The sequence below is a fragment of the Bos grunniens genome, chromosome X (assembly GCF_055505025.1).
Source record: "Bos grunniens cultivar Pamir isolate PY7600 chromosome X, Bosgru_T2T1.0, whole genome shotgun sequence".
NCBI lineage: Eukaryota > Metazoa > Chordata > Mammalia > Artiodactyla > Bovidae > Bos > Bos grunniens.
The window spans coordinates 16,136,496-16,164,420 of record NC_141194.1 but is presented as its reverse complement, the minus strand read 5'-3'; the positions used below and the strand labels follow the sequence as shown (position 1 = coordinate 16,164,420).

Below are 27,925 nucleotides of genomic sequence, written 5' to 3'. Positions count from 1 at the left end.
AAAAGAAATCAGAATGGGTGGGGGAGGACTGATTATAGAAGGCCCCAAGAACTTTTGGGCTGATAGAGAAATTTCTCTATCTTGACTGTAGTGGTGGTTCCTCATCTGTGCTTAGCAAAGTTCTCAGCATTGCATACCTAAAAAGGGTGGTTTACTGACTAAGGTATACCTCAGTCAACCAGCCTTAAGCAATTGGTGCCACTTACACAAGGGCTCTTGGACTGCAAGGAGATCCAACCAGTCCATTCTGAAGGAGATCAGCCCTGGGATTTCTTTGGAAGGAATGATGCTAAAGCTGAAACTCCAGTACTTTGGCCACCTCATGCGAAGAGTTGACTCATTGGAAAAGACTCTGATGCTGGGAGGGATTGGGGGCAGGAGGAGAAGGGGACGGCAGAGGATGAGATGGCTGGATGGCATCACCAACTAGATGGACGTGAGTTGGAGTGAACTCCGGGAGTTGGTGATGGACAGGGAGGCCTGGCGTGCTGCGATTCATGGGGTCACAAAGAGTCAGACACGACTGAGCAACTGAACACAAGGGCTCCAGCTGCCTCTTGGAATGTGGGGTGGATAAGCTGTGAAGCGAAACTCAGTATTGAAACCTATCTCCTCATTTGAATTCCAGTGTACTTAAGGGAAATGATTCCTTAGAAAAGGCATTTTAAAGATGGTAAAACACATTTAAAGTGGTAGATAATGTACCCAACCCCAAACTAACTATTTATGTATGACACCTTTAATCTCTATAAAGTGATGCCAAGGACTGTGGACTCTTATGTAGTGTGTAGCTGAGCCAAGCTTAATCCATTTCCTTTTCACAGCACAATTACATTCTGGAATAGTTTATTTCATCCATCTTTTACTGTTACACATCAGTATACAACATAACACATTTCTAATCATTACAGAGAACTCAGTATCCCCTCCTGGGTCTCAGGAGCAGCGAACAGATAAAGAGCTTGTCGATTGGTTGCAACTGCAAGGAGCGGATACGAGAACAATTGAAAAGGTAAGCTGAGAACCAAACCATTCCTAGGCTGTTATTACAAAGCTGCTTAGCTCTTGATGTATGTCATCTTTGTTTCAGATTCTTGAAGAGGGTTACACACTGTCTGATATTCTTAATGATATCACTAAGGAAGACCTAAGGTACCTTAGACTACGGTAAGAATAGCCTCAAAACATTTTGTGTAACAGAAAATGGCTTTTTGGGTGTAGTTAGGCTTTTACATAAAAGCAGTAGAAAAGAAAGTGCTGGTAGCTTTCCCCCTTTCCCCTAGTCAGGAAACAAAAACTACCCAACCGCACTCCAAACTCTGGAGTTTCCAAGGGTGAAGCTGGGGAAAAGCTGAGAGGGAGCAGAAGCTAAAGGCCCAGTAAGCAAAGTCAACAGACTGCCAGGCTGGGAGTGGAATGAGCAAAGACAGGAGCTGACAGCACTCAAACCCTTTGATTCTCCTCCACTGGTCATCTTTAATAGCCTACTTTGCACAGGTGCCCTGGCACTCCTGTACATACCTCTAAGGCCACATCCCACTCGTGCTGGGGTAGAAATTTCACTTCCATATGTGAAGGGAACATATCCCTATTTTAGTTTTTAAGTTAGGGACTGCATTTTTAAGACTAGCCAGCAAAACAAGTCTAGAAGTACATACTATAGCTTTTGCCATAAGGGCTCCTAAAGAAGTATTGTGTGGTATTGCTTTGAAGTCATCTTTCCTTACGACTCACTCTAAAGAAGACTTCTGTTTGTTTCGTAGCGGTGGTCTTCTCTGCAGGCTCTGGACTGCAGTCTCCCAGTACAGAAGACGGGCTCAGGGGGCGCCAGCAACCCAAGATGAGGCTTAATAATCAGCCACGCAGGAAATAGAGGGAGCCCAGAGCTGACATCTTTGTTAAAGCTTCTGTTACATACACACCAATCCTGCTGCGATTCCACAAGGAAAACACCACTGTTCACTGAACAAATTTAGAACTTCAAGTTCTTAAAGAATTATGGAAAAAATGTTAATATTTCTCAACATGTTTTAAAGGTGAGTAGAACTGTATGTATTTTGAGAACTGTGATTGTAAAACTTGGTCTTGACATCCCAAAGTATTGTGGGATTCTTTAACTTCAAACATTTGCTGGAAAGGTTGAACAATAGGTGTTTAACAAAAAGGCTCGGAATCACTATTTCAATTATACATTCCATACATTAACTGGAATTGCACTTAAAATTAGAAAAAGATAAAATCGATAAGACTATGCCTTGTATTTAATAATGTTTGATATGAATGTAAATAGAAAACTGTTAAGAAAATAGCTTCATATTTATATTGAATGTATAAATGGAGAAAACTAACTTATTTGGCCTTTGAAATGAAGTAGAATTGTCCTTCCACCCCTGCCAAGTTATAATAAATAATTGTGTTTTATTAATGAGACATGATGGTTCAGTGTGAACAGGCTTCAGCACCGACGTGCACACTAACAGGGGCGTGTGTGCACATTAGGGTACACTAGGTAAGCTGTTAATTAAAAGACGCTTACTCCTTGGAAGGAAAGTTATGACCAACCTAGATAGCATATTCAAAAGCAGAGACGTTATTTTGCCAACAAAGGTCCATCTAGTCAAGGCTATGGTTTTTCCAGTAGTCATGTGTGGATGTGGGACTTGGACTGTGAAGAAAGCTGAGGACCGAAGAATTGATGCTTTTGAACTGTGGTGTTGGAGAAGAGTCTTGAGAGTCCCTTAGACTGCAAGGCGATCCAACCAGTCCATTCTAAAGGAGATCAGTCCTGGGTGTTCTTTGGAAGGAATGATGCTAAAGCTGAAACTCCAGTACTTTGGCCACCTCATGCGAAGAGTTGACTCATTGGAAAAGACTCAGATGCTGGGAGGGATTGGGGGCAGGAGGAGAAGGGGACGACAGAGGATGAGATGGCTGGATGGCATCACCGACTCGAGGGACATGGGTTTCGGTGAACTCCGGGAGTTGGTGAGGACAGGGAGGCCTGGCGTGCTGCAATTCATGGGGTCGCGAAGAGTCGGACACAACTGAGTGACTGAACTGAACTGAGGTAAGCTATTGGGCACTGCAAGGGACAGGACACTGATCCTCCCACAAGGTGGCGGCAGAGTTGGACAGGCATACAAGGAATTGTTTTTCCTTTTAGTAAAGTTAAAATCAAAGTTGCTCACTCGTGTCCAACTCTTTGCGACCCCATGGACTATACAGTCCATGGAATTCTCCAGGGGATCTTCCCAATCCAGGGATTGAACCCAGGTCTCCTGCATTGCAGGCAGATTCTTTAACAGCTGAGCCACAAGGGAAGCCCAAGAATACTGGAGTGGGTAGCCTATCCCTTCTCCAGGGGATCTTCCCAACCCAGGAATCGAACCGGGATCTCCTACATTGCAGGCAGATTCTTTACCAGCTGAGCTGCAAGGGAAGTGTTAAAACTAGTATACAATGAAATCAAATAGAAGTATTTTAAAGAAATAATTTGGAGGGTTAAGCAAACTATACCTATTTTAGACCTATATAACTAAAATAACCTTATCTGTGCAATCCCCTCTCTTAATGCAACACTGTACAAACCACATGCAAACACTATCTCAATCTACAGCGCTTTCTCTCTATGGGTTTTCCTCCTTGACAAAGTTGAGAACACAAAGCATTCCTTACAGTTGCTGCCAAATAACCCACTAAAGGTGTGTGTATCTCGCCTTAACTGATGGACTTAAACTTGATCCACTGGTTTGCACCCCGGACTTCAAAAGGTGGATCGTTGCAGTAAATGTGATAGCCGAGTTCTTCCAAAGGTGGTTCAGGATCAGCAGTAGCAAACTGAGCAGCATCCTCAATTTCTTTTCTCACTTCCACATCAATTTCCTAAAAATCAGATTACAGTTCAAGAGATTTTTTAGAAGATACACCTCTTAGGTACCAAGTAGTTCAACTCTTCTACTAGTACTAGAAGTATACTTAAGGTGCTATTATGGTAAAAGTAACAACGATCTAGAAAGAACTATTCTGAAGTAGAGACAGAAACATACACCCTGGCGAGGGAACATTTAAAAACCTCAAGTGTATTTACAGGAAAGAAGAACTGCGCTGTTTGAGTTTAAGAGCTTCACCAATATGACGGATGAATGCCCTATGAGAATTCAGTGTGTACTTTCCCTTACCTAGTTCACCTGAGAGTGGCAGCATTTTTGTGTAGAGAAAAGCTGCTCAAAATTTGAGAGCGGCAACTGTGAAAACCCTTAGAGTAAGTGTACCTTTAGTTCTTCAACACTGGCGAGATTGCTGTTCACCATCCTGTCCTTGAGGAGCATGATAGGGTCACTCTTACTTCTAACTTCCTGAATCTCTTCTCGGGTACGGTAACTGGGGAGGGAACCAGAGTGACAAGTAAGAACAGTTCTAGTAGAGCACACAGTCTGTGAAACACAGCAGCATATCAATACTTACATCTCCGTAGGAAGGGCAGAATTATACTTCAAAATACAAGAACGCATCCTAACATTCTGTAAGAGCTGCTCTGTCTAAACTCTACAGTGGCAATTCGCTGGGCTTCTCTGGCATTCTGACAACAGGAGCCCAGTTGCTATCTGCTTCTTTAATCTAGATGTAGGGCATGAAGGTAGTGATGGGGGCTCTTTAAGTGGGTGAAGACAGGGGGAGATGGTTTTCTGGGGTGATAGCTGTAACCTTGGAGGCAGGAGAATGCTAACCAGGAAAAAATTGTGCCCTTCCTTTCTCCTTTATGCTGGCAAAAACCTGGAGAGGAGGTTTTCCAATTCTTGAATGTATAGTTGATCCTTGTCCTACATTATCTGAAATAATACTAAAAGCAAAGGCTCTATCATTGTTTTTTAAACAGCAGAATTACACAAAGTGCTTTTTCCCATAAAAGCAGTTCTTTATAACATTTTCCCTTAGACCTTTAGCCTACACTCTTAAAGACTTCTTACGGCTTACTTTAACTAAATCTGCTTTTTAATTATGCCACACTCCAGGACTACAGCATTTCATGCTGGAGTTAGGACTTTTATCACTATTTTTTTTAACTCATCTATTTCAACACATGGAATATCCCTTCTGCTACTTGGTCTTGCACCATACCAGCCAGAAGAACATTTTCAAATGGAGGAATGTGCCCTGGGAGCATGTGAGGTAATGCCTACAAAACATAAATGCTCCCAAGTATACTACTGTTACCATCAGACCTGCTTTAGGTAATTCCTAAATAATTCCTCACAATTCCTTCCTACAATTGTTTTTTTAATTGGTACTCATGTTAAAATGTACACAATACATAGTGTAAAAGTTTCCAGAATGCTTTCTAAATTGGAACCAACTTATTATAAAGCACTGTTTTCAGGCTCAGACTAAACTACTAAATCAATGCATGAAGCCAACTGGTGTCTGGATTCAAAAGTAAATTTTGAAATGCTTTTGCTTTTTCATGTAAGTAGTACCACTCTAAGCCCATCTACTTTGAACACCACACTCAGTTTTTCCTTTACCCTACCTCACTCCAGGATCACTCATGCTGTGTCCATGGTAACGGTAAGTCTGCAGCTCCATCAGTATAGGCCCCTAAAACAGAACCCAATGGAGGTTAGGTGAGATGGGCATGGCCTCAAATATACACCCTGTCAACTACTCTGATCAGATCTGAGTTGTCAAGAATTTCTTCTTAGTTGACTGATTCAGTTATCTCTTCTCATTTCTAATACCTATTTACAGCATCTTTCATCTTCCCTATTTTTAAGAGGGACTTATTATCTTAGGGGTCTGTTTTCTGGGTTGTGGAACAGTGATTTAGGGAGAAGAACATCCTTCCACCAGTTCAAATAGCAGGGAAGCCTCTTTTTAGGCCAATCTCACTGTTTCCTTCTCCTTCCACTGCTGTAACTGGAAAGGTCAAGATCCTTAGGACTAAAACAATAAGACTACATAATTTAAACATATTAATTTATAGAAAACAAACTTATACTGAATGCTTATTATATAAGCACAGTTCTGTGCGGGGCACTGTGGGAGTCTCTAATCTCTTCACTCAAGGGGCTTATCATTAAGGTGGGGTGGGTGGGTGTGGAGGCACATAATGAACTGGAAGGCAAAATAGATTGTCACAACAAAGACAGAGGCAGAATGCTGAGGGAACACTGGAAGAAAAGATTTACCCCAAACGGGGGAAACATGGAATGTTTCCTAGGATGTGAGCTATCAAGACCATGTTATTTATAAAGGGACCCGACTGACTCAAGTGGATCCTGCTTCTATCTTATACATCTCAATTAGCAGCTACCTCTAAATTGCCACAATGGACACTTATTTCAACTTTAAGACAGATAAATGCCATTAGAAATCTCTAGCTTAGAGGCCAAAAAAATCTTACCTTTCCAGATCTACAATAGGCAGCTGCAAATTTTGTGGCCTCCCGGACACACAGGATATCCATTCCATCTACCTGTCAATAAGTAGGAAAGATTTAAACACAACGTTGTAAATCAACTATACTTCATAAAAGTTCAAAGATAAAAAGGGCAGAGCTTAACTCCAAGTGCCTAAGATAGTTTTCTTTTCCTATGACCTGTTCATCCACTAAGAAAACAGAACCCTTCCTTTGATGTGAGACATCGGCCAAGAGTGCTGCCCCAGCTCTACCACAGGCGTCCTTACCCTCAGCCCAGGAATAAAGTCGCCTCTCTTGTAGTAATCAGTGCTGGCTGCTGCTCTTTCCACAGATGTTCCCATCCCATAGCGGTTATTCTCACAGATGAAAATACAAGGCAATTTCCACAAAGCTGCCATATTGTAAGCTTCGAATATCTGACCCTGGAAGTACAAATAAAAAGTTCAAGTGGTTTCATTGTGCTGTTTTTTTCTCAACGTCATCATCCCCAAAAGCCACTGCTCTACCCAGCAAGAGAAAGCTCTCATAAAAGATGAAATGCCTTGCCTACAACCCAGATTCTGAGGCAAAGAAGTGTGTGTGTGAGGGGGGTGGTGCACCTGAGGAAGTGACAAACCCAGTACTTCTGCTTGCTTCTTTCTGGGGCTGAGACAGCAGTACAGAGCACACTGGGGAAAGCCCAACATGTAGAATGGACTGCAGCTACCTAGTTTGGGGTTTTTATGCTCGATTATAAATCCTATGAGACCCTCTGGATAACCAGTGTCTGAGAATCAGCATCCAGAGCAAGGCCTCACAGAGTGTCGGCCACAGACTGGTGATCACTCAGACCGTGACAGAAAGGGAGGAAGAGTCAGGGCTCAAAAACCATGAGAGGAGTCTGAAAATGCCTTGGCATTCAAGAGAATGAGTGCATATCACAGTACTGGTTTAGGAGTTGGTTTGCAAGGGATTACAATGTAAACCGTTCCTTCACTACAGAGTCTGTGGAGCACTGACATAGAACAAAGGTGAGCATCCGCTTAGGTGCACACTCATACAAATCACTTGTGAAACAATGCCAAGATGCAAATCTCTAATGTGGCCACAAAACCAAATTTTAGCCTGCCATATAAATGGCCATTTCAACTAGTAATCAATACAATGCTTCGCCACAAACTGAACTATGAATATTCAACACTTTGGACACTACTGCAAAGTTAAGAGGCACTTACTCACCTGATTAGCAGCGCCATCGCCGTACAAAGTCAAACAGACCTCGTCTTTTCCATTATACTTACAGGCCAGAGCAATCCCAGCTCCCAGGGGCACCTAATATTAAGGACAAGCAAGAAAGGAACCACAGAAATCCACAAGGGAAGAAATTTATGCTATGAACGTTAGCTCCTGACCAGAAAATGAGATAGAAATGACATGGTCCCTACAAACTCTTCCCTACCCAACCCTATCTCGGCTTACCCCACCCCTAAAATTGTAAACTGGCAAAGTAACACAAGTAACTGCTATTGTATTATTGTATTCTATTTCAACCCTTAAGCAATAACATTTCTGCATTCAAAGTTTCAACTATCAATTCTAAAAGCAACCCCCAGCAAACCAAGGGTTAGAAACAATACCTCAAACAACAAAACCCCAGATGCTAAAACCTTAATATATTAGAAAGTAAACTTAACAATCTAGATATGATTTTATACGTCTACTTGTTCATTATTTACTAACTGATGAGAACGAGGAGGATGGCACAACCACAGAAGCTGGCTTTAGATTCAAACTAGGTCCTTAAGATCCTGACCTCTTGCCTCTCCTGATCTGGTACCAGTGCCAGCACTATCTACAGCAGGGAGAGGGCTGTGGCCAAGAGGATGTGACCAAACAATTAAGGTACTTAAATATCAATTAAAAGACAAAGGTATAGCTATATTGCTAGAGGCTCTTGCTTACTTGTAAAACATAGCAAATGCCTAAAAAGGAAAATCTTTAAATTATTGTCTAACTCTATTAAATGGTCAAATAATAGAGTATGAAAGCAACAGGTCATTTAAAACACATCATGCCCCCCAAGTACGTCAGAGACATATCCTCTGGGGTACAAAATATTGCAAAGATGTGGGCCAGGGCCCAACCCAGGAAATGACACAATCCCAGTCCTCAGCTACCTGAGCTCCCACGATGCCATTGCCTCCGTAGAAATTCTTGGCATACATATGCATTGATCCTCCTTTTCCTTTAGCACAACCACCTCTTCGTCCTATACATGGCAGCACACCAATGTGACATATCAAACAAACATATAAAACAAAACCACACTGTGAGTATTTGCGCTGACTTGACCATTAGATATCAAGAGACCAACTCAACTATATAACCACATGTCCCTCAAAGTACATATATAGTCCTCCTGGTCTCCTGGCCCTTTTATAATAAAGGTTAGACCAGTCCCATAAACCTTTCCAGCTCTCAAATCACCAAGTTTTCTTTAGATGTTAGCGTGGTACTCTAGACTTTTTTTGGCCCATTAAAAACATTTTCCAATTTCTCCTACATTGGTGTACAAGTCAAGGGGGACAAAGGGACTATTAAGAAGATGCCTACAATTTCATTTCTACACAATGAAATACTTACACTCAATTTACTTTCTCTGGCTGCTAGATTTCTGTTGGCATGCTTGAGTGATATACACTACTCTGATTTTATGGAGCTGACCTTTTTACCCAAGAGGCCAGATAACCTCAAAAATGGTCAGTTTACTCAAAAGCACTACCAGAGCACCCAAAGGGAGAGGTTTTTTCCCCCCTGGTTTCTCAGCATTTTTTTAAAAAAACATCAAAAAGGTTTTAATTAAAAAGTTTTAATGTTAACTTATAAACAGCATCTTTATTGGAGATCTGAAAACTTAATTCACTCAATTCCCTGTTTTTTGTAAATTAATAGCAAACCTGTAAGCTCTGCAAGGATCTCCCGGACAGAGAGTCCACGAGTAAAGGTAAAGCCATGAGCCCGGTACGCTGTGATCAGATGGTCTGTGGGGTTGATGCCGGCCTCCAGGCCTACACAACAAGCTTCCTGCATTCACGGAAGATGCGTCAGTGAGGCAATACAGTACACGTTTCTAGTTAACAGGCTTCCTTGACTATTATGAAACATTTGACCTAGAACACATTCATAAGCACGACAAATAGTTCCTTTTTCACCAGAAAAGAGTAAAGGGTAAAGACAAAGCCACAGCCATAAACTGTGGCAATCCACAGATATGCTGTTTCTCTTAAGCCTGTACGGTGACTTGAGAAAATCCTGCATCAGATGTCTACATCAAAATATTGGGGGAATTTCACTTGAAAATGGAGACTTCTGTCTTCTTTCAAAGACAAATAACAGGAAGCATTAGCCCCGTATTTCCACATGGCACCAACTGGCTGGTATCGTTATGACTTATCCTGCAGGTGGGACCTATCTGTTCCAGTTCACCACCAATTCCTGTCACCATTCTCAATTCTTCATGTAACTGGCAGCCTTCACTCATTTATTCTACCTGATTGGTCCCTGGTAGGCATTTGGTTTTGTAAACCTTGTCCTAAACCCACAAAACAAAAACCCTTTTCTCCAAAGTATATCCAGTGCAGGTGATCATAATGCCATAGTGGAATAGGAAATCAGCAGTGTGATACACGACTAAATTCTGTAACATAAGCATCCTAGCACGTCTCCACATTTTCATTTTTATTCTAAAATACCAGCCTCAAATCCTTCAGACAAATAAGGTAGGGTAACAGCCAAAAAACACACACTATACTTAAATTCCAAAGTAACATAGCTTTCTTACAAAACTACCACTCACCTGACCATCACACAAGTGACAGAAACCACGAATAATTTTCTGTTTATACAGCTGATCTGCTTTTAACTCCATTCGGCGAACGGTCTGCATCATCCTGTAGTATTTGAGCCCATCCTCCCTGGTAAGCACTGTAGTGACAGGAGGGCCCTCTTCCAGCCGGTGAAGATCACATTTCTGAAATTAAATCAGACAATTATCCCTCAGTCACTACAGTGTAAACACTGCTAACCCATTCTAAGATGTAACTCAAAATAGTTAACTTAAATATTTACAAACTTTACTGTTTTTTAATTTGAACACCAGCAGACAAGCATATCGGAAATGCTGCATATTGCTTCTGATTCCTTCTTAAAACTCACTGTGCAATGAAATGGGGTTTTGGAAGAAGGAAATCTTTCTAAGATGACTTTCATTGAAAACCTCTAGGTCAACTGAGTTATAGGTTCAAAGACAAACTTTCAAAGAATCATTCTAAGAATATTATTATTCAAACTTTTTACCCAATTACATTTTAAATCTTAGAGTAGGTCTGTAATTTTTTTTAGCTTGTGCTCCCTTTCCAAACTACCAATAAGCTGCTACATAAAAGGAGTAAATTCTAATTTTTGCTGAACTCCTCTGCATCTTTGATTCTAGAACACTTGTAATAAGATGGTGAAAAAGCATGATTATCAAAATGCCCTATCACAAAGGTGAAACTACACATCAGTGTCTACCTGTGGAAAAAATTTCAACAGAAAGCAAAACACCTCTTACCTTAATTTCAAAAGTAGCATCATTTGCAAAATGACGAGATGCCACCAGCACTCTGCTTGCCTTGAAAGATCAAAATACAAAAGTATATCAGTACTTTTTACTGCTTTTTTTGAGTTATTATTCTTACTAATTGGTTATCAGGATGGAGTCCTAGAACTCAAGAGCCCTAAACATTCATGGGCTTTATCTTCCATTCTGGTCACTGTGTTGGGATCCTTTCTTCCAAAATGCTTTGGCCAATGAAACACGATTGTACCCACATCTGAAGGCAAACAGCAGAAAGAGAAAGGGAGAAAACCCAAACCCATCTAGTTTGCCACTTTGTTGTCAAAGAAATTAGTGAAAATATAAGGCTAATGGCAAACTTGAAGAGACTAGATGATCTGTGGGATGTGTTTATTTATGCTATTCTTAGTCATAACTAGATATATTGGGCAAGCTAAAGCTTTACTTTCAGAATTGTTCTTCAGATAAATCTATGTTTCAATTCCTGTCTCAGGAAAATCACTTCTGTATAAGAGTACTATAAGAAAAATATTTTAAACTACTCAAAGCATTAGATAAACACCTTAGTGAGAAAAGTGAAAATCGCTCAGTCGTATCGGACTCTTTGCAACCCCATGGACTGTAGCCTGCCAGGCTCCTCTGTCCATGGAATTCTTCAGGCCAGAATACTGCAGTGGGTAGCTGTTCCCTTCTCCAGGGGATCTTCCCAACCCAGGGATCAAACCCAGGCAGATTCTTTACTGACTGAGCGACCACGGAAGCCCTTTTAGCAAGAAAGGTATAAGAGAAAAGTAAAGATACGCAGCATTTTCTGACTTAAGAAAACAAAAGATCTGAGGGATGTTTTATGATTTGAACAGACAGAGGCTCCTCCTGAAGCACCAGAAAGAAGATGTTCTCTAAACAGTAACTCCACCCCCCTTTTTAAATAATAAATAATCCTCGTTTATTACTGGGGAAAAAACAGATTAGCCACCTGTTTTTTCAGTGGGTGAAATTCTGTCAAAAATGCCTTGTTCTGAGGTTGATCTCTTGCTAGATCAAGCAATGTGACCTATGTGCGACTTGGACCACTGCTTGGACTCAAAACAGGTCTCGGAGCTGCTGTCATTGACTCATGTCATTTAGTATGCACATTAGTGGCATCTGTGTTTTAACCTCAATTCCCATTGCTACATGGGTCTGAGGTTTAGAAGGGCATCTGAGTTGAGGGGTGGGACCTGCAATGAGTTTTCACTGAAGCTTTCTCTCTGTACTGATGAATCCCATGCTGAGTCCCTTGGAATGCAAGGAGATCCGACCAGTCCATCCTAAAGGAAATCAGTCCTGAATATTCATTGGAAGGACTGACGCTGAAGCTGAAACTCCAATCCTTTGGCCATCTGATACGAAGAACTGACTCACTAGAAAAGACCCTGATGCTGGGAAAGAGTGAAGGCGGGAGGAGAAGGGGACGGCAGAGGATGAGATGGTTGGATGGCATCACCGACTCAATGGACATGAATTTGAGTAAACTCCAGGAATTGATGATGGACAGGGAAGCCTGGAGTGCTGCAGTTCATGGGGTCACAAAGAGTCAGACACAACTGAGCAACTGAACTGAACTGAGTTGCCCAAAGCCATAGAGCACTTAAATGTTGGGGCTGGGGTACAAACCTAGCAAATCTGGCTCAAAGGTCTGTTACCTCACCCCCGTGAGCTGCCTCCTCAAACCCACACCACTGCAAGAGAAGTCCCAGTGGTCCCTTCTTGATGTTCAAGGGGCTGTCAATGCTTGAGGGCAGGGGCAAGCTGGGAGAAGTGTTTCCTTTTCATTCTTTCACTCTGCTCACAGCAAAAGTACTCTATGTGATGGCTAAGGTCCAGGTTAGATCACAAACATTTAATCAGTACTGTTTTAGCCACATTCTGCCACATCACATATTCTGCCACATCACATATATGTAAACAAACACTTCTCATGCAGAATTGAAGCTCATCCTTCAGATCCCACAAAAGCACTTTTGATATGTTCACACACTGGACTTGATCTTGGTGAGAAGGGATAAAGTTGATCTGCTAAGTGTACAAGCCAGAAAGCAGAAAGCTATTACCTACTTATCTCTACACCCATCAGTATACCACAATCCAATAAAGTCAACAAAGACAATGACATTGCTAGAAGAAGTGAAAATGCTAGAAATAAATGCTTCAGACAAGTCAGGGGTAAAGACAGTTCATTAAAATACCTAAGAATAAGTGAAAAAAAAAATGAGAAACTTGGGGGGGCACTCTCTGTCCCCTTCTGATGTCTATGTCAGAAGCTTTCTCTCTCCTTTTTCACTGTGATAAAATTTCTGCCACACAAAAGCTCTGAATAATGAAGCCTGGTCCCTAATCCTGAAGCTAAATCTTCTTTGGAGATCACTAATCTGACACACTGTTCACCATAAGCTATCAACTTGAGGGCTTGTCTGGGATCTTCAAGACAAACTTTCAGCTTTTCAACCTCCTCATCAGTGAAAGGCTTCACATGGTGGATTCCTCTGCTTCAAGGAAAGGACTTTGTTCAACTCTGCGAATACCTTCACCAACAGCAATCATATGTGATGCCTCTTCTTGATCAGATGACATCTAACAATTCTATGGACTGGTATAACACATTATACCTTAACTATGGACATAATGTGACTTTTAATTTTTATTATGTTTTAACTTGGTTTTAATGACTATTTTGCCTTATATCCGTAACTGTATAATGGGGTTTATTTCTAGCTGTCTGAAAGCTTTTAGGTTACAAAAGATTGTTCATGCCCCTACAATTTCTACAGCCTCCTCCAACTATTACTTGGGACCCCTGGATCAGAAATCCTCAATATGAGCGTTAGGAGAATATGTTGCCTCAACAGTTTAGGGTCTGTCTGCCTCCCTTACCAGCTCGAAGAAGTTATGAAATGAGAATGCCACCCCTTTCCCTTGGCAACATAATTCTCCTAAAAGAAAAAGGCGGGGGATGAGAGAGCTAATTCTTAGGTAGGTTGATAAGGAGTCTGGGGCCCTCAAGGAGGAAGGGATCCAGGGCTTTCAAGGAGGAGAAAAGAACAAACCATTTTTTCTACATTGCTTTGTCTTAGTCACATAAGAGACTTCCCTGGTGGCTCGGATGGTAAAGTGTCTGCCTACAACATGGGAGACCCAGGTTTGATCCCTGGGTGGGGAAGATCTTATGGAGAAGGCAATGGCACCCCACTCCAGTACTCTTGCCTGGAAAATCCCATGGACGGAGGAGCCTGGTGGGCTACAGTCCATGGGGTCAGAGTTGGACACAACTGAGCCACTTCACTTACTTAGTCACATAAGACATTTTTTTCTTAAACTCTGAGTTGTTATGACAACAATCTTGAAGTCTAACTTTCCTTCAGCCCAGAGCTAATGATTACACAACAAAACAACACATCTTGCTCAAGGGACATGAAGGGGCATGAACAATCATTTGTAACCTAAAAGCTTTCAGACAGCTAGAAATAAACCCCGTTATACAGTTACAGATGTAAGGCAAAATAGTAATTAAACCAAGTTAAAACAATAAAAATTAATCATTGTACTAATGATTATATAACAACAATGTATCTTGCTCAAGAACATGTTTCTCCTCGTAATAGGAACTTTCTACCAATCTTATGTGGGAGTGGGTCTGGTGAAAGTATATAAGGCCCTGCTAAGACTATCAAGAAAGGGCACTCTCTGTCCCCCCTTCTGATGTCTATGTGTCTCTGTCAGAAACTTTCTCTGTCCTTTTTCAATGTAATAAAACTTCTGCCACACACACACACACACACACACACAAATTGAGAAACTTGGGAATTTTCTCAAACTCTTCCAAAAGACTGAAGAGGAAGGAACACCTCCAAGCACATTCTAGGAAGCCACCATCACCCTGCTACCAAAACCATACAAAGATATCATCAAAAAGTACAGGCCAGTATCACTGATGAATATAGACACAAAAATTCTCAACTGATTAGCAAACCAAATCCAACAACATAAAAAAAAGCATACACCATCACCAAGTGGTGAACTCCAGGCTCATAAGGACGGCTCAACATATGCAACCAACGTAATACACCACATTAATAAAAGTCAGACACCACATGATCATCTCAATAGATGCAGAAAAAGCACCCAACAAAATTCAACCCCTCCAGAGCCTCTTAGACAGAGTGAAGTAGTAAGTCAGAAAGCAAAAACAAGTATCGTATATTACTCCATATACATGAAATCTAGAAAAATGGTACTGATGAAGCCTGTAGAGAACTGACTCATGGGCACAGTGGGGGAAGGTGAAGGTGGGACAAATTTAAGAAAGGGGCACTGAAGTATATACACAATCATGTGTAAAATAGAGGGAAATTGTAAGTAACATGGGGAGCCCAGCCTGGCTCTCTATGATGACCTAAAGGGGTGGGATACAAGGAGGGGAGGGAGGGAAGGGAGATATATATGACTGATTCACACTGTTGTACAGCAGAAACCAACATACTATAAAGCAATTTTCCACCAATTAAACAATTTTTTAAAAATTCAACATCCATTCAGGATAAAAACTCTTATCAAAGTGGGTATACAGGGAACATATTTCAAAATAGTAAAAGCTATTTATTAATAGCCAACATTAATACTGAATGGTGAAAAGTTGAAAGCCTTCCTGCTAAAATCTGGAACAAGACAAGGATGGTCACTCTCACCACTTCTCTTCAATGTAGTATTGGAAATTCTAGCCACAGCAATCAAACAAGAGCAAGAAATAAAGGTATCCAAATTGAAAGGGAAGAGATAAAACGGTCATTATATGCAAATGACATGCTACTATATATAGAAAACCCCAAAGACTCCACACAAAAACTAATAAATGATAAATTCAGCAAGGTAGGCAGATACAAGACTAACATGCAGAAATATGTTCCATTTCTTTACACTAAAAATGAAATATCAGAAAGAGAATATAAAAATAATAACAGTATCTCTTAAAAACTAAACTTCCAAGGAATAAACCTATGAAGACCTACAAGACTTTCTAGAACTAACACCCAAAAAAAAGATGTCCTTTTTATCATAGGAGACTGGAATGCAAAAGTAGGAAGTCAAGAGATACCTGGAGTTTGGCTTTGCACAAGTTTGGCTTTGGAACACAAAATGAAGCAGGGCAAAGGCTAACAGAGTTTTGCCAAGAGAATGCACTGGTCATAGCAAACACCCTTTTCCAACAACACAAGAGAAGACTCTACACATGGACATCACCAAATGGTCAATACCAAAATCAGATTGATTATATTCTTTGCAGCCAAAGATGGAGACACTCTATACAGGCAGCAAAAACAAGAACAGGAGCTGTCTGTGGCTCAGATCATGAACTCCTTATTGCAAAATTCTGACTTAAATTGAAGAAAGTAGGGAAAACCACTAGGCCATTCAGGTATGACCTAAATCAAATCCCTTATAATTATACAGTGGAAGTGACAAAGAGATTCAAGGGATTAGATTTGATAGTGTGCCTGAAGAACTATGGATGGAGATTCGTAACACTGTACAGAAGGCAGTGATCAAAACCATACTCAAGAAAAAGAAATGCAAAAAGCCAAAATAGTTGTCTGAGGAGGGCTTACAAATAGCTGAGAAAAGAACAGAAGCGAAAGGCAAAAGAGAAAAGGAAAGTTATACCCATCTGAATGCAGAGTTCCAAAGAATAGCAAGGAGAGATAAGAAAGCCTTCTTAAGTGAACAATGCATATAAATAGAGGAAAACAGATGGGAAAGATTAGAGATCTCTTCAAGAACATCAGAGATACCAAGGGAACATTTCCTGCAAAGAGGGGCACAATAAAGGACAGAAATGGTATGGACCTAACAGAAGCAGAAGATAAGAAGAGGTGGCAAGAATACACAGAAGAACTGTACAAAAAAGATCTTCTTTGTTGGAACATAAAGCAAGGAAATTTCAGAAAAACAACTTCTGCTTCATTGACTACGCTAAAGCCTTCGACTGTGTGGATCAAAACAAACTGTGGAAAATTCTTAAGAGAGATGGGAATACCAGACCACCTTACCTGCCTCCTGAGAACTCTGTATGTCAAGAGGTCAAGAAGCAACAGTTAGAACTGGACATGGAACAACGAACTGGTTCAAAACTGGGAGTCAAGACTGTTTATTGTTACCCTACTTATTTACCTTAGATGCAAAGTACATCATGCAAAATGCCCAGCTGGATGAATCACAAGGGAGACATATCAACAACCTCGGATATGCAGATGACACCACCTTAATGGCAGAAAGGGAAAAGGAACTTTAAGCCTCTTGATGAAGGTGAAAGAGGAGAGTGAAAAAGTTGGCTTAAAACTCAAGATTCAAAAAAGTTAAGATCATGGCATCCGGTCCCATCACCTCGTGGCAAATAGATAGGGAAACAATGCAAATGGTGACAGACTTTATATTCTCGGGCTCCAAAATCACTGTGGACAGTAACTGCAGTCACGAGATTAAAAGACGCTGCTTCTTGGAAGAAAAGCAATGACAAACCTAGATGGCATATTAAAAAGTAGAGACGTTACTTTGCCAACAACGTTCTGTCTAGTCACAGCTATGGTTTTCCAGTAGTCATGTATGGATGAGAGAGTTGGACCATAAAGAAGGCTGAGTGCTGAAGAACTGATGCTTTCAAACTGTGATGCTGGAGAAGACTCCTGAGAGTCCCTTGGATAGCAAGGAGCTCAAACCAGTCAATCCTAAAGGAAATCAACCCTGAGTATTCACTGGAAGTACTGAAGCTCCCATACTTTGGCCCCCTGATGCCAAGAGCCGACTCACTGGAAATGACCCTGATGCTGGGAAAGATCGAGGGCATGAGGAGAAGGGCATGAGAGAGGATGAGATGCTTGGATGGCATCATTGACTCAATGGACATGAGTCTGAGCAAACTCTAGGAGGTAGTGAAGAACAGGGAAGCCTGCCGTGCTGCAGTCCATGGGGTCTCAAAGAGTCGGACACAACTGAGCAATTGAACACCAAACCTGACCAAGGAGGTGAAAGATACACTGACCACTATAAAACACTAATAAAGGGAACTGAAGATAATTCAAAGAAATGAAAGACTATCCCATGCCCCTGAAATGGAGGAATTACTATTACTAAACTGGCCATACGACAAAAAGTAATCTACTGTAATGTGATGTCTATCAAATTACCTATGGCATTTTTCACAGAACTAGAACAACAAATCCAAAAATTTATAGGGAACCATTAAAGACCCAGTATTACCAAAGCAATCCTAAGCAGGCAGGGGGGAACCAGAGCAGGACATTTAACTCTCCCAGCTATAGTAATCAAAACAGTATAGTATTGGCACAAAAACAGACATACAGATCAATGGAAGAGAACAGAGAACCCAGAAACAGACCAACACACCTATGGTCGATTCATCTTTGACAAAGGAGGCAAGAATATAAAACAGGACCAAAACAGTCTCTTCAGCAAGTGGTGCTGGAAAAGTTGGACAGCTGCATGCAAATCAATGCAATTAGAACACACCCTCACACCATGCATAAAAATAAAGTCAAAATGTCTTAAAGGACTTAAACGTGGGCTTCCTTGGTGGTCCCGTGGTTAAGAATCCGCCTGCCATGGCAGGGAACACAGATTCAACCCAGGTCCGGGAAGATTCCACATGCTGTGGGGCAGCTAAGCCCGTGCACCACAACTACTGAGCCTGTGCTCTAGAGGCTGGAAAGCGAGCACTGAAGCCCGCACATCTTAGCCTGTGTTCCACGACAAGAGAAGCCACCGTGATGAGGTGCGTGCGAACTGAAACCAAACTAGCCCCCACTCACAGCAACAGAGAAAGCCCAGGCATAGCAAGGAAGACCCAGCGCAGCCAAAACTAAATAAATAAATTAAAACTTAAAAGAGAGAGACTTAAACATAAGACATGCCAACATAAAACTCTGGAAAGACAGCATAAGCCAAACATTCTGACATAAATTGTAAAACATTCTAACCATAAATCGTACCAATGTTTTCTTAGGTCTCTCTCCCAAGGCAATAGAAACAAAAACAAAAATAAACAAATGGGACCTATTCAAACTTACAAGCTTTTACACAGCAAAGGAGACCATAAAAAAGACCTAAGGGATGGGAGAAAGTATTTGCAAATGATGCAACCAACAAGGGCTTCATTTCCAACAGATACAAGCAGCTCATACAACAACAACAAAACAACCCCATTGAAAAGCAGGCAAAAGACCTTAACAGACATTTCTCTAAGGAAGACATACAGATAGCCAGTAGGCACATGAAAGGGTGCTCAACATCACTCATTTTTAGAGACATGCAAATCAAAACAACAAGGTACAATGAAGTACCACATCACACCGGTCAGAACAGCCATCACTAGAAAACCTACAAATGCTGCTGAGGGTGTAGAGACAAGAGAACGCCCCTACACTGCTGCAGCCACTGTGGAAAACATGGAGGTTCCTCCGAAAAGTAAAAATAGAACTATATGATCTACCCTCCCAGTGGCTCAGCAGTAAAGAATTCACCTGCAATGTGGGAGACCTGGGTTCGATCCCTGGGTTGGGAAGATCTCCTGGAGAAGGGAACAGCTAACCCACTCCAGTTTTCTGGCCTGGAGAATTCCATGGACTGCACAGTCCATGCAGTTGCAAAGAGTCAGACACAACTGAGCAACTTTCACTTTCATATGATCTAGCAATACTACTGCTGGGCATATACCTGGAAAAAATTATAATTCAAAAAGATGCGTGCACCCCTATATTCATAGCAAGAGCCAAGCAGTGGAATCAATTTAAAAGTTCATCAATAGATGAATGGATACAGATGTGGTACATACAGAGAGTGGAATACTAGTCAGCCATAAAAAAGAACAAAATAATGCCATTTGCAGCAACATGGATGCAACAAGAGATTATCAAAGTAAGTGCAGTAAATCAGAAAAAAAAGACAAACCCCATATGCTTTCATTTATATGTGCAATCTAAAATATGGCACAAATGAACCTATCTACAAAGCAAAATAAACTCACAGGCACAGAGAACAGACTGTGATTGCCAGTGGGAGTGAGAGAGATGGGCTGGGAAGTCTGAGATTAGTAAATGCAAACTAAGACATTTAGACTGGATGAACAACAAGGTCCTACTTTATAGCACAGGGAACAATACTCAATCTCCTGGGATAAACCATACTAGAAAAGAATATTTTTAAAGTATGTATACATGTGTATGCTGCTGCGGCTGCTGCTGCTAAGTCGCTTCAGTTGTGTCCGACTCTGTGTGACCCCAGAGATGGCAGCCCACCAGGCTCCCCCATCCCTGGGATTCTCCAGGCAAGAACACTGGAGTGGGTTGCCATTTCCTTCTCCAATGCAGGAAAGTGAAAAGTGAAAGTGAAATTGCTCAGTCATGTCTGACTCTTAGTGACCCCATGGACTGCAGCCCACCAGGCTCCTCCATCTATGTGATTTTCCAGGCAAGAGTACTGGAGTGGGGTGCCATTGCCTTCTCCGATATATGTGTATAACTTAGTCAATTTGCTGTACAGCAGAAATTAGCACAACACTGAAATAAGCACTCTGAAAACTCAACCTCATTCAAAGATGAAATCACAGGTACTTAAGCACCTTAAGTAACTTCAGTTACAGTGGACGCTCTGCTTTCATTTTAAAGACTCAACTTTCTGTAGCAGGTGCAAGCATTCAGTTTCTGAAAGTTCTGGTGGATTGGCTGAAAGGAGGCAATGAATTAAATTACTACTTTGTTTATTACTACTACTTCATACAATGATTTTGTTAAACAATAAGTTCCTTAAATGTGTTTGAGTCACTTATGCTTGAGTAACAAGCTGTCTTGATAGGACTCACGTCCGATGTGCTGACTTAAGTGTTAAACCCAGAATACTGGGAATCTGCCACACTGGTTCATGGAACAAGAAACTTGTCTAGTCCGTGACCTAAGAGTTTTAAGTGTTTTTTCCTTCACCTAACAATGATCTTTGTAGCATTAAAATGAATAGAACAGAATGTCTGTGATGATTTTAAACCAAACACTGAACTCTCTAAGTAGCCTGTGCTAACACATCTGAAACCTGATAGATGAATGAGCACACTGGACCCAAGAGCCCAAAATGCACTGAGCACTCTGGGAACCTTTCATGATTACTACTGTTTATAGAAATGCTAGTTAGCTGACTTGCTTTGTTGCAGGGAGTGGGAGCTATTAAACAAAATTTCAGCTCACCCACAATCCAGGGTTAATATAAAATTCTTAAAATATTTGTGTCTAGGCCTTAGTACACTTAAGGGCACAAGGGCAGGCAGCCAAAAAAAAAAAAAAAAAAAAAAAAACCATGCAAAATAGCCAAAGAGAAGGGCAGCTCAAAGAAGCATAACTCCTTCACTGTCTCTCATCCTCAACAAAAAAAATTTTAATTATTTTTACTTAAAAGAGAAATGCTCTGCACTTACTTACAGTAATCCATTTCTGCCATAATAACCTTTTCTCTCAATTAGAATTTCTGACTAAATAAAGGTATACTCCATTTTTATCCTACTAGCACATCATTGTAAGCCAAATCTGATTTGTTTGATTTGAGCTGTATTATATGATTTTTGAAAAGGCCAAAGTTTTATTGAGGTGAAGATGAAGCGCCATTTGCCTTTCATGCCAACATATTGCTGGAAAACAAAAACAATCAGGAGTACTTCCGACAGTTGAGGGAATGAGGCTCTGATTTTCAACAATGACTTCTCTCTGCTCTTAGGGACACAGAGGTGACAGTAATTTGAAAACTCACGAATTTTCTTTTCCTGTAGAACATCACCGATTCAATCAAAGTTTTACTTTTTTTAATGTAATCCTTTAAATTTAATGTAATACAGGACTAGGTCTGCATTATGTTATATGCAAATATACATGCATTACATTACATACCTCTATCATGTTGAAAACATGTTTCTGTTACCTACATTCAACTAAAAATTGATGCTATGGACATTAACTAGCCAAGGGCCCAGCACACATGAAGAGCTCAATAAATGTTGGGTATGTCATGTGTACAGGGAGAAATAAAGAACAGCAGAACGTGGCTGTCCTTCACCTTACATGCTGCTGCTGCTGCTAAGTCACTTCAGTCATGTCCGACTCTGTGCGACCCCATAGATGGCAGCCCACCAGGCTCCTCTGTCCCTGGGATTCTCCAGGCAAGAACACTGGAGTAGGTTGCCCTTTCCTTCTCCAATGCATGAAAGTGAAAATGAAAGTGAAGTCGCTCAGTCGTGTCCGACTGGTAGCTACCCCATGGACTGCAGCCCACCAGGCTCCTCCGTCCATGGGATTTTCCAGGCAAGAGTACTGGAGTGGGGTGCCATTGCCTTCTCCCCTTACATGCTAATAAGGATTAATCCATTACAAGCTTTGTATTTGCCAGTCAATAGCATTCCTAGAGGGGTACACTTTCTACCTTTTCAAACTCCCTGCCCATACCAAGCAGAGTTGCCACAAAGTCTTGCGTGAAGTTACTAGAGCAGGAATTCCAAGTCTTGTCTGAAGTTATACCAAGTAACACTACCCCCAGTGCCTAGAGGTCAAAATGCTCCAAAGCTTAGTCTAGGCATATCTAAACCCTGGAGCCACAAATAACCTCTAACCCCACCCTCCCAAGCACCAAGGCTGTTTCCTTCAGCTACTTTTACCCTAAGAACAGGTGTGCAAGGGACAGAGCGTCTCCCTCTAGGTTCGGCTTGAGGGCTCCTGAACTGACTGCCAAGAAAAGCTCAAGGTTGAGGAAGACGAAACGGTAGGAGGCGTGTTTCTGGGGACACTAACCCTGCGTGAATCCTCCAGGGACCAGCACTGGTGATTAATGAATGTATACCAAACTGGGCACTCAGTAACAATATGTAACAGACAGCAACTACTATGTAACAAGCGCTATAGGGAAAGGTCTGCATACTTGTCAATCTTTTAAGCCTCACAGCCACCCCACGGGGTAAGTACTCTCAACTCCGTTTCAGAGATAAGCAAACTGAGCACCGACCTGTTTCAGAAAGGACAAAACCAAAAAACTCTCGCCCAAGGTCACAGGATAAGCAAATGGTGAAACTTCTGACTGAGCGGGGCCACTCAGTCTCCGGACTCCCGGTCAAGAGGAACAAAGTTACGAAGATTTAAAAGGAATGGGCCGGTAAGAGGTAGTCAACTGTACACTCAAGGAAACCCAAGTGCCTCCTTTTCTGACTGTAGTAAACGATCGCGCCCTTCCGGAGCGATTCGATTAGTCCGACATCGGCCGCCGCGGCTGGCCGCCACGCGGACCTTGTAAACCGCCCCCTCCCCCTGGTCGGCGCCAGAGGCCGAACCATAGCTACTCTTGCGACCAGGGGTACAGCGCAAGACGTGGAAACTGAACAAAGGCCCGCGGCTGCACGAGGCCCGGCCCGCCAGCCCACTGAGCCCACGCGCCCTGCCCTCTGCAGTCCTCCAGTCTCGCGCCCACCCCGGGTCATCCACTCCGCCTCACCGGCTTCTGGGCGACGCCCGACAACACGCGAGAGACGGCGGCGAGCATCTTCCTCATGGAGCGCAGGCAGTGGCTGCAGCTGCGAACCTTCAACGAGCCCAGGAGTGCGGCCCAGGTGCGTCCAAGTCTCCTTCAGGTGCCCTGAGCTGACGTTTACACTTAATGGGTGCGCGACGCGACAGAGACACGTCATGCGCCGCGCCCGGCCGCAAGCCAACCAGGACGGTTCCCAGGGTGTGCCCCGCCCACCCGAGGGAACGACGGCCGGCCACTGGGTGTCAGAGCCAGAGGACACGGCTGAGCAATACTCGCGTCACTACGCCGCCGATGGATGAGGCGCCGTAGACCCCAGGGCGCCTGCGTGGGAAAGTGGGGCCACACTTTGAGGCGGACGAGGGGCGGGGTTTGGAACTAGTTTTCCTACCCAGCTTAAGCCACGCCCGATGGATACCGGGCAAAGCCAATGTTACTGGGCATCCAATCCTGTCCGTGCTGCAACTTAACAGCCTTCGCTCAACACACGGAATGATGAAGATTAATAGCCTTGTTGATCAGTCGCTAAGTCCCGTCCTACTCTTTGCTAACTCAGGACCGCAGCAAGCCAGGCTCCCCTGTCTTTCAGTATCTCTCCAATTAGCTCAGATTCATGTCCACTGAGTTGATGATGCTATCTAACCATACTTTCCAAGATTAATAGCTGGGTAAGGGCAAAAAGACAAAACATCTGGTTTCTATAGATGGTTCTGCTGCGAAATTGTCTGTAAGAAATCGTACAATAGTTGTAAAAGGCTTCTGGGTCTGTCTGAGCTAGGGTCTGATAAATTCATATTTTAAAGCAAGACAAGAAAACTTTCAACACTTTTTCTCTCCTGTGTGCACTGTGAATCTGCCCTATGCACTGATCTGACCCAATGGCAGAAACACCTACTCAACTAGAAGGATCAATTCTTCTTCTAGTGCCAGCCATGGAAACTCCTTAAAAGATAACATGAATCTCTCAATCCTGCAACGGATCACCATGACCCACCACGCACCCTGGGATGTACATACATCTTTGGTGAAATTCACATACAATGCCAATAGATCATTTCCTTTAAAGATATAGACTGGTACAGAACAGACCAAGTCACAGGGCCTGAGGAGACATGGAGCCACACGTACCAGAAGTTCTCACCTTAAATACTTGCTTAAGACCTTACTAGTCTCACTAGCTATACTGTTCATATCCTGCCTATTTGACGACATGATTGTTTCTTGAATTACCAGATGTGTGACTGTGCCTCTGATAAAAACAACAATAACTGACTTGAAACCACTCATCCAATAGATAGCTCTCTAAGATCAATGATGGTAATAGCAGAACTCTAGCTATGCGAAGAGAGGGAATCATTTCCTGACTGTAACAGACCAGCAAGACAGGCCATCCAGAGGCTGGGGGCTACTGTCAGAAGGGCCTAGTCCACTAATAGCACATGCAGGGTCCTATCAAAGAAATCCTGGCCTGACCTGGGGATGAGCATTCCTAGTGTTGTGGGCCACATTGGTCACAAAACGCCTCTCAAACCTTGGTCAAAGTTAAGACCTAAAGGGAGGAGTTTGTAAAACAAAGATTGTTGCCCACCATCCAGTCTTACTGGAATCCAGTTGTGAGCCACTGCAGTCACTGACCTAAATTATACCCTAAAAGGAATTCAGGATGAAGATCAGAGTGAGGAATTTTGTCCTCTGGGAAAACTGACAAAACTGATGCCAGGTACCATTAGGCGTTTTTGGGTGAAAATTTTATGAACCCAGTTTCCTGCATCTTCCCATACTTGGAAAAGCACTAAAACCATTAACTCAGATGTCTGTTCCCGAATGAAGAGCAGTAACCTTCCAGCAAGATGTGTGCTTGACGGTACCCACTGAATTCTAAAGTCACAGACATACTGGCCTCCCCTCCCCTCCCCTCTTCAGAACTGTCCTCAGAGCTCTTCTAAAAGACTGTTTCCCTGGTTATCATCCTCAGGTTGGCTCAAATGAAACTTTCCATTTCTTTCTGAGGCTGACTATTCATGTTTTGTTGACAGATCCAAAAATCCATTCCCCAGGTAAACAGTGAGAGACCAAGTGGGAAAGCCTTTGGCTCTAATTATTGGTTCACAAGTTCATTAAAACTTCACAACAGCATGACACAACTGACAATAAAAGCACACACGAAGAAACAAAGACAAAAGCATGTTGATATATGGCAAAACCAATACAATATTGTAAAGTTAAAAAAAAAAAAAAAACAAAAGCAACTTCAGGCTACTCAGAGGAGACCCCAGGTGAAAGGGTCAATTGTGCCCTAGTGGGATTGGACCTGCAACACTGGATTCAGACCTGGACTTCACATTTTAAGGGCAAATTCACAAGAACGAGTGCCGTCCTGGGAACTATAGTCAGAATGCTGAGGAACTGAAACTGTGACCTGCCAAGAATGATTAAGTGAGTCAGGGAAAAGCCAGACTACCGTGAGGTGGCTTAGGTGACATTATGTGAATAATGGACTTCTATCTTCAGTCACTTCAAGGACATGAGGTGCTCCTGTACCCTGTTCATATCACAGGTCACTTGATGCTTGGCAGAGCTTCTGCTCCATGTCCCCTTGACACTGGAACTCAGACTGATGGAGCAGTCTCTGTCATGAGCTGAGCCTGGCTTATGGTAGAGGGAAAGGGGTCATTTAAATTGGCTCTGGGGACTTCTCTGGTAGTCCAGTGGTTAGGATTCTGTGCTTTCCCTGCCCAGGGCCCAGGTTCAATCCATCGTTCGGGAACTTATTAGATCCCACAAGAGGCAGGGCACAGCTGAAACAAACACACACACAAGCTGACTCTCAGAACTTCGACCCAGAAGTGACACCTGCCACTCCCTCTCAGCTTCTATAGATCAGAGTTAGTTCTCCAACCATGTCTCACTGACACAAGGCCAAGTATAATCCTCTTGTCCAGAGGGAGATTAGGCAACAAGAGGAACACTAAAACCACAGAGGATTAGATACATCTTCACACATTTTCAGGCCTGCCATGTTCCAACAGAAAGAGATACTGTATACATGTCTGAGAACAAAATAACTTCAGTTCAGTGTAACAATGAATTTACCAAAAATGAGAACTTTCCAATCAGATCCTTTCCTGACAGTGTCACCAGAAGTATCCAAAGTTAAGTTCACTCATTCAGTCATGTCCCACTCTTCACAACCCCATGGACTGCAGCACGCCAGGCTTCCCTGTCCACCGCCAACTCCCAGAGCTTGCTCAAATTCATGTCCATCGAGTTGGTGATGCCATCCAACATCTCATCCTCTGTCGTCCCCTTCTCCTCCCACCTTCAATCTTGCCCAGCATCAGGGTATTTTCCAATGAGTCAGTTCTTTGCATCAGGTGGCCAAGGTATTGGAGTTTCAGCTTCAGCATCAGTCCTTCCAATGAATATTCAGGACTGATCTCCTTTAGGATGGACTGGTTGGATCTCCCTGCAGTCCAAGGGACTCTCAAGAGTCTTCTCCAACACCAAAGTTCAACAGCATCAATTTTTCAGTGCTCAGCTTTCTTTATGGTCCAACTCTCACATCCATACATGACTACTGGAAAAACCATAGCTTTGACTAGATGGACCTTTGTTGGCAAAGTAATTTCTCTACTTTTTAATATGTTGTCTAGGTTGGTCATAGCTTTTCTTCCAAGAAGCAAGCATCTTTTAATTTCATGGCTACAGTCACCATCTGCAGTGATTTTGGAGCCCCCCAAAATAAAGCCTGTCACTGTTTCCATTGTTTCCCCATCTATTTGCCATGATCTTAGTTTTCTGAATGTTGAGTTTTAAGCCAACTTTTTCACTCTCCTGTTTCACTTTCATCAAGAGGCTCTTTAGTTCCTCTTTGCTTTCTGCCATAAGGGTGGTGTCATCTGTATATCTGGGGTTATTGATATCTCTCCTGGCAGTCTTTTTTCCTGGATTTTGTGATTTTATTTGTTAGCTTTTAAAAATATGTAATCTGTTGTGATTTATGTTGTAACTAATTCTGTCCACATAATTTCGTATTCTCTCTCTCTTTTTTTTTTTTTTTTTTGCCAGGAGAAGAAAGGATTGATTACTTGCAGCAAGTAAGGAAAACACCAGGGATCTCTCCCCAGGCAGTGTTCTTTCTTAAAGAGCACCCCCCACTCCACGATCGTGTCAACCTCAGGCGCCATCTCTGCCCCCACATGGAGAAGTGCAGGGGAAATGCTGAAATAGTCTCAATGTCCCTCTTCCTCATTAGAATCACATCCTCTGCTTTTTCTCCCATCTGCCTCCCTCCCGAGAAGCCAATGCCAGCT

The 27,925-nt window shown here is 42.4% G+C and overlaps 2 protein-coding genes across 3 annotated transcripts in view; one reads left to right on the top strand and one right to left on the bottom strand.

Moving 5' to 3' along the window:
* MAP3K15 (mitogen-activated protein kinase kinase kinase 15) overlaps positions 1 to 2,461 on the top strand; it is a 146,018-nt gene extending 143,557 nt beyond the window's left edge. For both annotated transcript variants that reach the window (XM_086387404.1, XM_086387402.1), the window contains 3 exons: positions 912 to 1,012; positions 1,091 to 1,167; positions 1,764 to 2,461. In XM_086387404.1, the coding sequence (XP_086243530.1) occupies positions 912 to 1,012; positions 1,091 to 1,167; positions 1,764 to 1,851 (266 nt within the window). In that variant the 3' untranslated portion in view covers positions 1,852 to 2,461. The remainder of the gene's footprint in view (positions 1 to 911; positions 1,013 to 1,090; positions 1,168 to 1,763) is intronic.
* On the bottom strand, positions 830 to 23,727 carry PDHA1 (pyruvate dehydrogenase E1 subunit alpha 1). The gene is made up of 11 exons (XM_086387405.1): positions 23,580 to 23,727; positions 11,010 to 11,069; positions 10,254 to 10,427; positions 9,355 to 9,481; positions 8,575 to 8,666; positions 7,637 to 7,729; positions 6,685 to 6,840; positions 6,401 to 6,472; positions 5,528 to 5,595; positions 4,272 to 4,380; positions 830 to 3,882 (listed from the first exon to the last, which is right to left on the bottom strand). The coding sequence occupies exons 1-11, from the start codon at positions 23,634 to 23,636 to the stop codon at positions 3,718 to 3,720; spliced, it is 1,173 nt and encodes a 390-aa protein (XP_086243531.1). The 5' UTR covers positions 23,637 to 23,727; the 3' UTR covers positions 830 to 3,717.
* Between the last annotated feature and the right edge of the window lie 4,198 nt (positions 23,728 to 27,925).

Bases quoted from the DNA above. Each gene is read 5' to 3' on its own strand.
- PDHA1 (XM_086387405.1), bottom strand. From the start codon at position 23,636: ATGAGGAAGATGCTCGCCGCCGTCTCTCGCGTGTTGTCGGGCGTCGCC. The intron at 9,482-10,253 runs GTGAGTGGTAGT...CCGTGAATGCAG, and splicing joins GTCACTTGTGTGATGGTCAG to GAAGCTTGTTGTGTAGGCCT. The intron at 6,841-7,636 runs GTGAGTAAGTGC...TTGTACTTCCAG, and splicing joins GCGATGGCGCTGCTAATCAG to GGTCAGATATTCGAAGCTTA.